Source organism: Rhamphochromis sp. 'chilingali' (genome assembly GCF_963969265.1).
Source record: "Rhamphochromis sp. 'chilingali' genome assembly, chromosome: 6".
NCBI lineage: Eukaryota > Metazoa > Chordata > Actinopteri > Cichliformes > Cichlidae > Rhamphochromis > Rhamphochromis sp. 'chilingali'.
Window position 1 is genome coordinate 25609929 of NC_137933.1, and position 13672 is coordinate 25623600.

Genomic DNA, 13672 nt, shown 5'->3' on the forward strand with positions numbered 1-13672 from the left:
TCACCCCACTGGGCATGTACAGCAACACACAGCTAAACTCAGGCTGACGTCTTTGGCTCCTGTTACAAACACACCGGAGGCACACAATAGGCATCTTTTTTTTTCTTTTCTTTTTTTAGCTCTGTTGAGCATTGTTAAGGGTGACCTTCTCCATATGTTTCTAAGTATATTCAATCTTTCTTTCTACCCAGTTCACTTGAATTCAGAAAGAGTAACATGTTCTATGCTTTTACGGCAAATTAAATGGTTTTACTGTCTCAGCATCTCCTGGATGCCTGCCAAATCAGCTTGACTAGCAAGTTCATTCAAGACTGTTTCACTCAAATCGTGTTCCTTCATTCATGACGCATCTCACTCAGCCCAATGGCTCAACTCTGTTCATTTATTCTTCAGATCGGTTCTGTCAGCCTATAATCAATATCGCCCCCCCTACATTTCCCTTACTCAAGCTAGCCTGCCAAAGGCAATCATCTGACCACCATGAGCCTAATTGGATTTGTGTGTATTGGTCTAGTCTTTTTTATGGTTTAGCCTCTTAATTATAGGGGATCACTACTGTTTGGTGTGGCAGTCTGATCTCAACCCCAATCCGGCACCTTTGGGAGAAATTGGAATACCAGGCCTTATCCATAACTAATGACTAATGCTCTGGTGATATATAGAAAAAATAACAAAAGAACAACATGCAGCTGGCTTTTAAAATCCTATAGCAAGTCACAGAGGACATTCATATTAAATAGGATTGGAAGAGATGTTCAGCAACATCCTCATGTGACCAGTAAACATCTGTAACACCTGACAGTGTATTTTTATTGCAGTGTCCACATACTTATAGAATAGAAGAATAGAATAGCCTTTTACTGTGATTGTACATGTACAACAAAATTGTGGGACTAAATAGAGATAAATGCACTGTTTTTTAATCAATACTTGATAGGGAATACAATGGATTGGCATTTATTTAGTACTATATGTGGTACTTTTCAAGTGCTACAAGGCATTTTCACTTTTTTATATATTTGTACTTTATTCTATTCACCAGCTGCATAGAATAAAGTACTGTGCATACAACTGCATATGACCAACTGACCCTTGACATTTGGAAGGTGGAAAGAATCTACAATCCATGGTGGAAACCCACACAGGCGCAAGGAAGCTATACAAATTTCACAAAGAAATACCTCTTGTTGAATAAATAATATTTTCAGTGTTATATAACACAGTAGTAATGTATGTATGTTATTGCTATTATGGCAAGTGCACAATGACTCAGTGTCATTCAGCTTCAAATCCTCCATAGATCACTGCAAACTTGAATTCGTTGCCAGCAACGGCTGAAGAGAAAATGCTTCCTGTGTCCTTAATAAGAAATGATAGGAAGACACTTTAAAAGTGCCTGTGGCAGACCTGTCAGTTGAAAAATTGGTGGTGTCCCAGTCATTATCTCCTCTCAACACATGGCTCTTCAATGCAGCAGCGCTGGTACTTCAAAGTATACTTTTACATAAGGGCCAAGCAAGTGGTTGTTTCCACCTGCTTGTTAGTGTGGTGCACTCTGTTTACTTGTATAAGGTCAGATGTGCTCCTAAGAAGGAAGAAGTATTTTGGATCTGTGGATTATTTATGAGTGTTCCTTTGGCCCACAGTTCTCCCCTGGTGCCAGTGCAAGAAATTTACTCTGTCTGCAGTAGTCTGAATACTCATTGCACTATTTAAATACAGAGCCCAGAAAGACAGCGAAGAAGGTAAAAATGAAGAAACACAGTAAAGGAGCAGGAGAGAGCGAAAACAAAAGATCAAGATTACCCCATACGTGAACAAATGTGTGGTATGAGAAGAACTGTATATGCAAAAACATTACATTAGTGTAGTGATGCATAAAAATAATAATAATAACAGTATGCAGTGAAAGGAAAACAAAGGAGAATAAAATATTTTATTGATGGAGGGAATAATGCGCTACCTTTTGTTTTATTCAGAGTAATATTCCTCGGAGCAACAACTCCAGCTACACTCATAAGAGAAAAAATGTTGGTTTTATTATTTAAGGCGTAGCAGCCAGCCAAAGGTTTGGAGGAAACCAGCAGGACATGAAACAGCCATTGAGAGGGCTGGCTAAACAGCTTTTTGAAGTCACTTTGAGCACACATATAATTCATTTCAGTTTACAGTGTCAGACATTTCATATTACATTTACATAACAGCTTTTGCAGCAAAGTCAATCCATACATCTCTTAAAATTTAAACATCTGACACAACCTGCAGGCATTTGGAGTGGCAACATCAAAACACGAAGTAACATGTAAACTTAACTTTTAATCTATAGTAGCTTCATTTGGCAGGGAAAGCCAGCCATAACAACTACAGTGCAAGTAGTTGATCTCTACTTATTGTTGTTATCCAGCTCATTTATTTGCAAGCTAGTTGAGGAATATTTTATCCTGTAAGGCCAGCTTATCACCTTAATTTCAAAATGATATTGAATCGTACAACCAGCCCATTTTTCCTGCATCACCACATTACATTTTTCCTAGAACCTTTGTGGTCCAACCACAACCACACTAAACCAATCAGGACAGATTAAACAACCTCAGACCAATTAAAAAAGATTGTCATCTACCAAAGGAGATAAGTAGTGTGTATGTGACATACTTCTCACACCTCAATTGTACCAGCTATAGGGAGGGTGGAAAACCATTGTCTCCACAGGGGTGAGCTCCAATCCTACTTAGCAAGAGTGAAATCTAGTGCACACTTGTGTGTGTGCTGTCTATGTACATATATATATATATATGTGTGTGTGTGTGTGTGTGTGTGTGTGTGTGTGTGTGTGTGTGTGTGTGTGTGTGTGTGTGTGTGTGTGTGTGTGTGTGTGTGTGTGTGTGTGTGTGTGCATTTTATCTGCAAAATGTTTTGACCTGGCAGATGTGCTTGAAAAAAAAATACAGAGATAGGAGACAGAAGAATAAATATATGAATATCACTTTACAGAAAAGAAGAGATTTAATATAGCAAATTCTCTACAGCAAACTCAACATGCACTCATAAACAAATTAAGCAAATAAACTACGAAAACTGGCAATATAAAAAACCCCATAAATCCAAAACAGTGTTACTAGGCAAAAGAGACAAGAAATGTCAGGAAAATAAAGTAGGCAGGAGATTTCAAAACAACATAATGAATTTTCCACAGATTTTTCCAAGGCTCATTTTTCAAATTAATTATTCAGGTCCAGGGATCACTAAGACACGTTTATGGCTACACTGCAGCCTTGGCTGCTGCTGAGTCATCAGAGCATTTCTCTGAATTCCTAACATAAATTATTTAAACTGGACCCGGGAAACCACTTTGTGAGCATTGGTGAACTCTGTTATTAGAGCCAAAGGACAAACTTTGGAACAGGTGAAAGCTGCACAGGTGGAATAAAAGCAGAACTGGGCCCGTGGTTACAGTCTAAAATAATCCAAAAGGCCTTAGGGAGAATGTTATCAGAAGCTCATCAGAACGTCATCACAGGAATGCAGCCATTATAGAAGCAGCACTTTGTACACAGCATGAAGACCAGAACTGATTACCACTGCCTGGTAATTACACAGATCCACGCATGCTGGTGTTATTGTTTGTTTGTTTTTTCCTGCATTTTACTGTCTTCACATTCATGCCAAAAGAAATCTGTTATTACATGACTGATGACATATGATGTATCTAATGTATCTTTCAAGGAGTTAAATAAAATGCAGACAAGATAAATGTGCCGCGCTGCAATCACATCAAACGGTGAATGCGTTAATTTCCCAGTTCACCGCTTACTGCTTCTGAATATCTGAATCTCATTTCATCTGCACTCTTATTTCCCACCTATTGGAGCAAGCTGCTGAGTATGCCTATTAACAGAATTAAATTGGAGTCTCACAGCAGGTTTTCACTGACTGGCCATATGGATTCCCACTGATTGGTGGCTGAAAGTATTACTCTGATAAGCAGAACACTTCCAAAATGTCAGGAAGCCTTCAGCACTTCTTTAAGTAAGCAAAGTTTGGCTCAACTTCCTTTGACTGTTGGCCAACGCAGATCAGTCATCACTAGGAGATTAACACAAAGATTAAGCAGGATCTTGTTCTTAATCTGACACCAATCTCCCAAAACAAAGCTCATGTGTAGTATGTCTATACATAGTCACACACAAAGGTTTAACTTAGCCCTCTTGACCTTTTGTATTAGTGCTAAAATAAATACACCAGCTCTCTGATTTTACTGTCCTATGGTAGTATGATTATTTAAAATAAATAACATTGAAACAGGATTAAGGTGGGATGATTTTATTATCAGTTTATAAAGCATTTCTTCAGGTCTGGCTGTACCTTTTCCTGCTTCGAGCTGCAACCCCCTCCCTGTCGTAAACAGAATAAGGGTAGGGTGTCAGCAGCAATCAATTCAGAGGACATGTCCTCAGCCTGGTATGCAATGGCGATGGCTGCAGCCCGCTGCAGTGTGCTCCTTTATGAATGGGGAGCAACAGCAACTCCTTGAAAATTAGATGTTCAGTCGACCGACAAAACGGACACTTTGGGATTGCACACATGCACACCTCTGCAGCTGCCCTAACACTGACGGCACAGTACTCTAAATCGCAGATATCAGAGATCATGCCGGGTGGATGTGAGCTACAGGAACTCGCAGAACACTTGGTTTCCATCGAAAATGCCTTTATTAACCTTAAATAAAATGAGTTACATTAAAACCCGAACGTGAAATGAAGGTATGTTTCAGCTACACATGCGCACATGGTTACGTTCCATTGCAGAAAATACCTCGGGGTGTAGATGTTACAGCAAAAACTGGTTGCACAGGAATTACAGAAATCAAAAATAGCACTGACAAGACAGCAGATCAAGGAAGAAATGTTGTAAAATGGTCATCGACAGAGGTGAGTTAGGCTTTCGATGGTGAGCAAAAGCAAAAATACGACAAACGATGGCAAACATTTTGTTCGGTAACTATTGACAAGAAAAGCTTTACAACATCACATTTCCTTCCTCTTGCTGGATTAGACTGCACTCTCTTAGTCAACTACAATCATAAGTCGCTCATATTAAAAGTTATCAAACACTAAAATATCTCATGTCGCCTCCTTCTTCACCGTCAGAGTTTACATATTTTATAGTCACTTACACTCTCCAGCTTAAACTTCTCTTACACATCTCTAAGTGAACTCATAGCTTAGTAAGATGAGAGTACACCTATATTTGTGTACACAGTGTCCAATATAGTCCTTATTTTCACGTTTTGTTTTTCTTTTACATTTTGATGCATATATTCGGGATGATCTTTAACATTTCGGGAGAAAATATCAATTTGTGACATTCCTAATTCTAACAATAGCATTTAGTCAAATGTTCCTGGAGAAAAAATTGTTTGCTTTAACAGGTTTTTTTTTTAAAACACATTATTTTGATAAAACTTTACAGCACCAAAGGACAACAAGCCTGTACCATTCTAATTCATCAAGTCTGCCTTTAAAATGATTCAAAGTACACACAACATAGCAGGAAGACATTCAATATGAAACATTAACACATTTACATACATACTTATATATCAGTGAGTTATGAATTGATTATGGTGAAAATCTAAGACCACAGACCCATCTTCTTTGTAGTAGAGATGCACCAATAGCAACAGCAGTGTTGGAGATGCCAGAATAAAAATAGCATCCAGATTTGTCGTCTACAAATGACATTTTTATATTGCAAAACTAGTTCGACAGTTGCATTAACAGGGCTGTGGGATCGCCACAGTTTTCACAGTTTTTGCGACGCGAAACCAACAGGTTCAAATGTAATAGATAACAGACAAGACAATTATATTCACACAGTCTCTTGTGTCAAGCAACCCCAACACTTTATTGCTATCTAGTAAGCAAATACCGCCACATATGAGCCAAACATTAAATTCAAAAATCACAGTCTATGTTGGCAGTGATCAGTTGGCTATTGATGCATCTCTCTAAGCCCACATCAGTCACCTCAGCCTGGATAATTAATGCTTTCTGGTATTGCATTGCATGGATGCTGGAACAAAGTTTACACAGACCAAAGCAGACAATATGCAAATACCCACTGGTGTAACAGCATAATACACTAAATTCTGCTATGACAGGACATTAGATATTCACAATGTATTTAAATAAACCAATGAGAGAAATTCAGCTCTGTACGTGCTAAAGTTAAGTTGCATGATTGGAACTATCATCGCTCATCTCATCAAAACTGATCTAATATGATCAAGTAGAGCACCGTAGCCCTGACATAAATTATGTCATCTTTGGAGACAAACAATACTGATGGATTCACAGTGGAAGTGCTCCAAAAACTAAGTGGTTATAGGAATAGTCTCTGTCAACATCCCGGCGCGATGGCCTCATTAAACGGAGAGCTTCCCTCTGAGGCCATGATGATGTAAACAAAGGCCAAAGTGATGTTCAGATTACAGTCTGAGCACTGGAATTAAAAGCAACATGTCTGTTGTTCCTCTAGCAGCTAAAGGCTAAACTTTACACATGCTCGCTTTGATATTATTGTACAGATTTTTAAAAGCGCGGTGGATATTGGCATTTAACTAAAATGATTTGAACAACAGACAAGCTTCGTCAGCCACAGTGAAGGCGAGAGAGTTTGGAAGGCTGCTCGCCTCTGATCTAAGTAAAAAGACCTTAGATGTGAGACACACGTTTGTCCAGAAATGACAATAACATTTATAAAGGTGTACTGTATGATGAAAGCGAGCAGACAGTTTGCAATTTGAGAACGAAAGACAGTCAATCCGTTCACATAAAGTATAAGAAGTGTGAGGAGCAGCACTATTCTTGCACAGATGACTATCGTGTACATTTAAAGCAGCTAAAGATATTTAAACACAGCCACCTGTGTGATAGCTACTTGGACTATAGACAGACCTGCTCTGTGAAAAATATAGTTAAGCAGTGTTGTCAAGAATCTTAGATATTTTTGTTTCAAGGCTGTACATGTACAATAAGACGCTTTTCTTTAAATATATTAGTTAAAAAATAATTGTTGTGAAAATAAGATCTGTTCTTTAGCAGTCAACCTGAAGAAGAGAAGAAACAAAAAAGGTCCACAGGTAATCAGAGGTAAACTTAACCTTTCAAACAGCTACTTCAGACATTTTCCTTGTGATAAAAGCTATGCTGGAGGATTTCATTCAGATAAAACAAGAAATTATTGTAAAGAATAAAGAATAGGAGTCCTGAAAAACCTGTTCTTTATAGTTATATTTATAAAGAATTCTTAAATTCCATATATATATATATATATATATATATATATGTATATATATATATATATATATATATATATATATATATATATATATATATATATATATATATATATATATATATATATATATATATATATACAGAGAGAGAGAGAGAGAGAGAGAGAGAGAGAGAGATATTTAACATTACTTCATTGTCTTTGAACTTTGTCAAACCAGCTTATTCTTCATAATTTAAATATGCAAAACGTAAAATAATTTATGTTGAATAGGCTACAAATGTATTGCTAAGAGGCAGATTTTTGTATGGTTAAGTATGATGTCCCTGGATTGTTTTACATTGTAAATTTAATGACGTTAAACATCTAATGCATTTAACTCCATTCAAGCCCAATGAAGATAATACTGTACAACACAAATCAACAACTCCCTACATCATGGCTTAGAATAAGGCATTTAAATGGCGTGATAGTAGGAAATAATAAGTTGAATATCTAAATTAAATAACCACCTTATATCTCCATCTTTTAGGGGGGGCGGGGGGGATAAGACATGTTTACCCCAGTCTGCAGGTGATGACCAGGGACGTATGCTACCATCAGCTAAAATGCTTTCTTTTTGCTTTTGAGTCGATGTTTGCACACATGCAAACTGACAGTTACAGCATCTTGAAATGAGTAGTGATGCCTGAAATTGGCATTACCCGGCACGTTCTCCGTGGCGCGTGTTTTTATATTACATAACGAGAACATGCCCTCCCAAAGGGCACCAAGCTGTACAGAGCCCTGACATCAAGGCAACATATCGAACAGCATCCCACACCGGGAAGCCTATCAGGCTTAAACAGCAGGCCATTTCAACCCCCGGTGCGTCGCCACCACAGGGTCACTGTTTGAAATATCGTGGTAAAATATTTTCTCTGTCACGGAATGTATACAGCTGACAATGACGGAATAATAATAATTTGAATCTTTTGTTTTACAGGCTTATAAGGTACCCGGGGATAAATTGCGCTCAAATGGCGCAAGCGTGTCACTGCATACGTCAAAGCTCAGATAAAATGAATCCATCCGTTTTCCCATTCCCGAGGTGGAGACATCTTGAACCGGTGACGACGGACTTTGTAGTTGTTGCCGTTATTATTGTCCCAAAACTCTTGCCCGCCGACACAGTACTTAATTGCAAATTGCAATGTTCCTCCGTTGTCTGGGTATGTGGGCATAACTATCTTGAAACAGAACTTGTCGGTGTCACCGTCGCTCGAGTTAGGAACATAGGACGCCAAACTGTCCATAAAGGTTATCCAGTTGTTTAGGGAATAGCGCAAAGAGACGCTCTTTTCGAAAGCCAGATTCAACACGCGCACGAAGCCGGAGAGGCTGAATTCGTCTGCCTCCACGGTCTCCAACAGGACATTTACCTCCCTAACTTTCTGCTCGAAGCCGGGTAATGTGCCTGGGTTGGTGAACTGCAATTCCATGAACACAGACTGCGCAGGAGCCCGGGGGAATTTTGTTTCCAAGTGATGAAGGTGAAGGGGTCCCTTGGGTAATTTTGCCATTATGCGCTCAGGCACCTCGGGAACATCTGTGTCGTCGAAATGCTTCACTGAAATGAGCTCCAGGCCCAGGGAGTCCGCGAAGCGGACTTTTTTCTTAATGGTTGGGCTTCTGCTGCGGGCGATCTCTAACTTTGCTCTCTCTGTAGGTGTAGGCAAAGACGTGCACCTCCGACGCAGATTAGGGCTCTGTGGGGGCTTCAGGGAAATCTCCCTGCCCCTTGGCCTCTCATTCACCACTGCGCTCTCGATAGGCTCACAAGTGGCGTTCACCATGTCAAAATCCTCCCCATCTTCAAGCCTCGGATTTGCCGCTGCAAGACTCCCGAATAGTCCAGCTATGCAGCTGTAGTTCCTCGGCAGGCAGTTCTTTGGGGGGAGCATGACCGCGACAGGGTGCGCAGACTCCGCTTCAGTCCCTGAACTGCAGAGCCGGAGTAGTCGTTATGGAGAAAAACCGGCGATGCAAGGAGCCGTCAGGTGTTAGTGTGCAACTCGAGGATAGGTGCTCTGCCTGCGTCAGAAGCTGACACTCTGCAGCCTTGGACCAATAAACCAAAGTGTTGTTGCTTTCCGCAATTAGCGCGACTCTCCTCTTGCAGATGCTTCTTTAAAAAACTAAAAACCAAAAATCCATCATAAAATAAATATGGAGAGCTGTTTGCTCAAAAAACAACAACAACAAAAAAACCAAATTCCTTCCTCTTCACATCAAATATCTCCTCGTTTCCACTTGAATGTGGGGAAATTCATGCGTGTTCTCTCACAGCTGATCTCTTCCCGGGGCAGAGGTTGACGTCTCATCTACATTTACGTGCAGAGATGCGCGTTTAACTGACCAAAATGGTTTCCTTCTTCACAAGTTTTCAGCTGGTTTACTTCCCCGTTTGAACGCTGTGACATTGAAAACAAACCGCATGAAATAAATAATTTAGGTGCATCAAAAACAGTTATGTGCTTTTGTCTTCAGTCTGGTACATCCAGATATTGTGTGCATAACTAGATTATCAAGCGTTCCCGTGTAAAAAAAAAGAAGCTATTGTGTTGATTTTTTTTATACTTAATACAGATATAGGACAGTAATGTGTCGGTAGTAGAATGCAGCAGGAGCGCAGGAACCCCTCCCCCTTTCTCTTGACGTGTCACCATGACGACGGCGTTGCAGTTGGTCTCTAAAGGCATTCACCGTTTCTTCCGCTTTTGTCCTACAAAACTCTCAATCGGGAAATAAAAAAGTCGCCACCACGACAGATAGCACACAGCAGAAGTTGTTTGTGAGTAGCAACAAATATTATTCATGTATTTCTTAATTTCCTCGTTTAATAATCCAGTTTGCTTTATTTTGGTAAGCAAAATCAGCGGTAGGTTTGTTAAGTTGATCATATTTACACTAAAAGTGCTACTCAAGATGCATTTTTAAGTAATTAAGGGAATTCTGTTTTCTATGACCCTTTCGAGATCTCACCATGAGTCAAAGGACCTAACTACATCATGACCTCGCAAGAAAGGGATCGTACAGCTGTGGACAGAGCAGACGGGGAGCTGTCAGCACCGGAGAACGCAGCTGGCGAGCACGAAATAGCAGAAAGGAGACTTGTTGAAAGCCTTTTAGATACCAGCGAGGAGAACTTCTTGAATGAGAAGGAGCTAAATGAGTTCCATTGTTACTCTGGTTGGGAGGATGCTGTAAGTGATCCAATATCCTGTTACTGTACCTCTCTTAATTTGTTACCTATATGTAGTTGCAATTTTGTTTTTAAGTAAGTGTCTTCTATGTCACAGTTTGGACTCAGTGATAAATTGAACAAGTATTTAGGCGCCTTCCCTAATTCTTATTTTTTTGTGTGTTTTTTTACACTTATGTGTTTCAGATAATCAAATTGTAATATTAGTCAATGATAACCCTAGTAAATAGAAAATGCAATTTTTAAACAATTATTAATTCATTAAGGGAAAAGGGCTATCCATTTCTATCTGCTCCAATCTATCAAAGTCATCTATCTATGAAATCTATCAAAGCCAGTCTGGAAAGAGTTGCAAAATCATTTCTAAGGCTTTGGGAGTGCAGTGAAAGACAGTGAGAGCCAGTTTCCATAAATGGAGAAAACTTGGAACAGTACTGAATCTTCCCACTAGTGACGGACTACCAAATTTACTTCCACAGCCCGTCGATGACTCATGTAGAAGGTCATAAAAGAACTCAGAACAACATCTAAAGAACTGCAGGCCTCACTTGCCAAGGTTAAGATCAGAGTTCATGATTCAACAACAACAAAGAGAGTGGGGGAAAAAAGACATCCATGAGAGAGGTCCAAGTAGAAAATCACTCCTGAACAAAAAGAATATAAAGGCTCTCCTCAAATTTGCCAGAAAACATGTCAATGATTCCCAGAAGTTTTGGGAAAATATTTTGTAGAGTGGAAAGTTCGCATTCCATTACATCTGATGTAAATCTAACACAGAGTTTTATAAAAAGAACATCATATTAGCAGTTAAACATGGTGGTGGTAATGTGACGATCTGGGTACGACGAGCTGAAACACACCAGCAAGTCCCCCTCAGAATGTTTTAAAAAAACAAAAACAAAATGAAGGTTTCATAGTGGCCTAGTGAGTCTTAAATGAGATTGGGATATGTTGACATGACCATTGATCCCTGAAAACGTTTCAGTGTGGCTGAATTAAAACAATTCTGTAAATACGACTGGATCAAAATTCCTTCACAGCGATGTGAAAGACTCATTTCCTGATGCCAAGGGTGGCACAGTCAGTTAATAGGTTTAGGAGTCAATTACTTTTTCACATAGAGTGAGGGTGATTTGGATACCTATTTTTCTTTAAAAAAAATCATCACTTAACAATTAATGACCCTTTCTGATATTAGTATTGATTATCTGAAGCATCTAAGTATGACAAATATGCAAAATGCAAAAAATATGGTCACATTTTATAATTATGGACAGAATCGGACTAAATCTTCATTCACGTATTATTAATCACATCTGTGCTTTTACTGCTTTCCTTCTATTTGCATGTTTCTTACTTGGTTCAATAAGTATTTTTACTTTGTGATTTTTAGCTTTAAACATATCCGAACTTAACAAAAAAAACTTGGTTTTGCAACAGGTTTGTGGTTGGGCCAGAGTTGTTCCCCTGAGCTGCATACTTTTGACTTCAAACACATACAAGAAACCAGAGCATAAGGAGGCTGACAATGGAACTCCTTCATCTGATGACCCAGTGCCTTCTAATGGAGACAGCTCAGCCAGCATTACAGAGCAGCACTGTGAGTCTCATGCAGGCCTGGATAATTTTAAGAAGTTTGTGTCAGTAAATCAGCACACAGGATCTTGGAGTCAAACTGCTATGGCAGCTCAACAGACAGATGCTGCAGAATGTCCTTTCCTTAAAGCCATGCAGAGAAATCCGACACATCTGTTACTGGAAGAAAAGATATACGAGAGAGGGATGGATAAAGAGACACTTTCTCAGCTTCACCATCTGTCTTCAAAATATTCTGTGCCAGAGAACAAGCCTGCTAAGCCTTGGAAACATAGTCATCGTCCCAATAACAGAGTGGTTCCCATTAAAAACTTCACATTTCTACCACCTATTAACCCACCTCACCTGATTGCCAAGGCCAGTGGTCATCTCTGTAGAGACAAGAAGACTCCAGAGAAACAAACCTCAGAGAAAAACGGTTTCCTTTTAGACAAGCAGCGTGGAACAAGGGGAACTAGAGTGGACACTGCTAGTAATTCAGATATTTCCACTTTCTCTGCAGCGCTGACCTCCAAGTACCAGTCATTTTGGCAAAACCCACACAATGTTTTGATACCAAGAGGTATTAAATACAATGTCTTCCAAACCTGACTCAATGCACTGAGGACTAAAGTCTCTCACAAATGCACCCGAGCTGCCTCTTCTCTGCCTCACTTCACTTTTAAGCTGAACGAGGCATGTGAAATAAAAATCTGTCACTTGAATATTTAAGTATGCAGTAAAGGCAACATCTTTCATTATAAAGGGCATCCTGTCTGTCAGCCTCACTCATCACATACCATTAAAATACAGTTAGCTGGAAGAAGAAATTCGGCCTGTCATAATAGTGGCACTGGTGGTCGCTAATATTTTTGAATTTAAGCAGACTACAACTTGGTCAGAACTTTAACATTGCACCGCAGCTTGTTTCTCATAATATAAACTGTGGCCAAACTACTGCATCTGCTTAATACAGTTTAACTTTTATATTAGTAAACAAGGGATTGGTAATGGTTATGGATTATGGGTGGAGCCAAGGTTCTTTCTGAAAATGCCAAGGGTCATGTTGGTTTCCAGGGTCAACATGACTCATGACCTGTTTTCAGTCAGTTGTTATAATACTGTTTAAGCTGTGGCAATTTTGTTACCTTATTACATTTATCTGTATTGCTCTAATTCTTTTCCCTACCTACACAGATGTAAAATAAATGCACAGGCCTGGATTTAGTAGGTTTATACTGGGCAGGTTGTAACTGCATCAGAAGAAGAAAAAAGGTACAATATTATAAAGGTTTTTTGTTTTAGAAAAAACTAATGGTGCAAAATTTGTTTCGCACAACCAAATCTTAAGAGACGATGACATAATGTGTGCAATTGTAATACTGAACTCAAGATCACATGAATAAAACATGTATGACCCACTTATAACCTTTTTTAAAAAAAACAAAAAAACAAACAAATATTGATCATGTTTGTCCATCTTTCAGCAACTACTTTCCTATTTTTGTTTTGGGAAAAAAATAAAAATGAACACAATCAACACTTGCCAGCAGTTTA

The 13672-nt window shown here is 39.1% G+C and overlaps 2 protein-coding genes across 2 annotated transcripts; one reads left to right on the forward strand and one right to left on the reverse strand.

Annotated features, from left to right (window-relative positions):
• Positions 1–7456: 7456 nt before the first annotated feature.
• LOC308398590 (protein phosphatase 1 regulatory subunit 3E) lies at positions 7457–9946 on the reverse strand. The gene has a single exon (XM_080885329.1). It carries the CDS (start codon positions 9237–9239, stop codon positions 8349–8351), a length of 891 nt encoding a protein of 296 aa, XP_080741455.1. The 5' UTR covers positions 9240–9946; the 3' UTR covers positions 7457–8348.
• A 49-nt stretch (positions 9947–9995) lies between these two features.
• On the forward strand, positions 9996–13612 carry cUnh16orf46 (chromosome Un C16orf46 homolog). The gene is made up of 3 exons (XM_080885328.1): positions 9996–10129; positions 10314–10541; positions 11981–13612. The coding sequence occupies exons 2-3, from the start codon at positions 10347–10349 to the stop codon at positions 12725–12727; spliced, it is 942 nt and encodes a 313-aa protein (XP_080741454.1). The 5' UTR covers positions 9996–10129; positions 10314–10346; the 3' UTR covers positions 12728–13612.
• The last annotated feature ends 60 nt before the right edge of the window (positions 13613–13672 follow it).

Excerpts from the sequence above, each read along its gene's own strand:
- LOC308398590 (XM_080885329.1), bottom strand. The coding sequence starts at position 9,239 with ATGCTCCCCCCAAAGAACTGCCTGCCGAGGAACTACAGCTGCATAGCT.
- cUnh16orf46 (XM_080885328.1), top strand. The coding sequence starts at position 10,347 with ATGACCTCGCAAGAAAGGGATCGTACAGCTGTGGACAGAGCAGACGGG. Across the intron at positions 10,542-11,980 it reads ACTCTGGTTGGGAGGATGCT|GTTTGTGGTTGGGCCAGAGT; the intron begins GTAAGTGATCCA and ends GTTTTGCAACAG.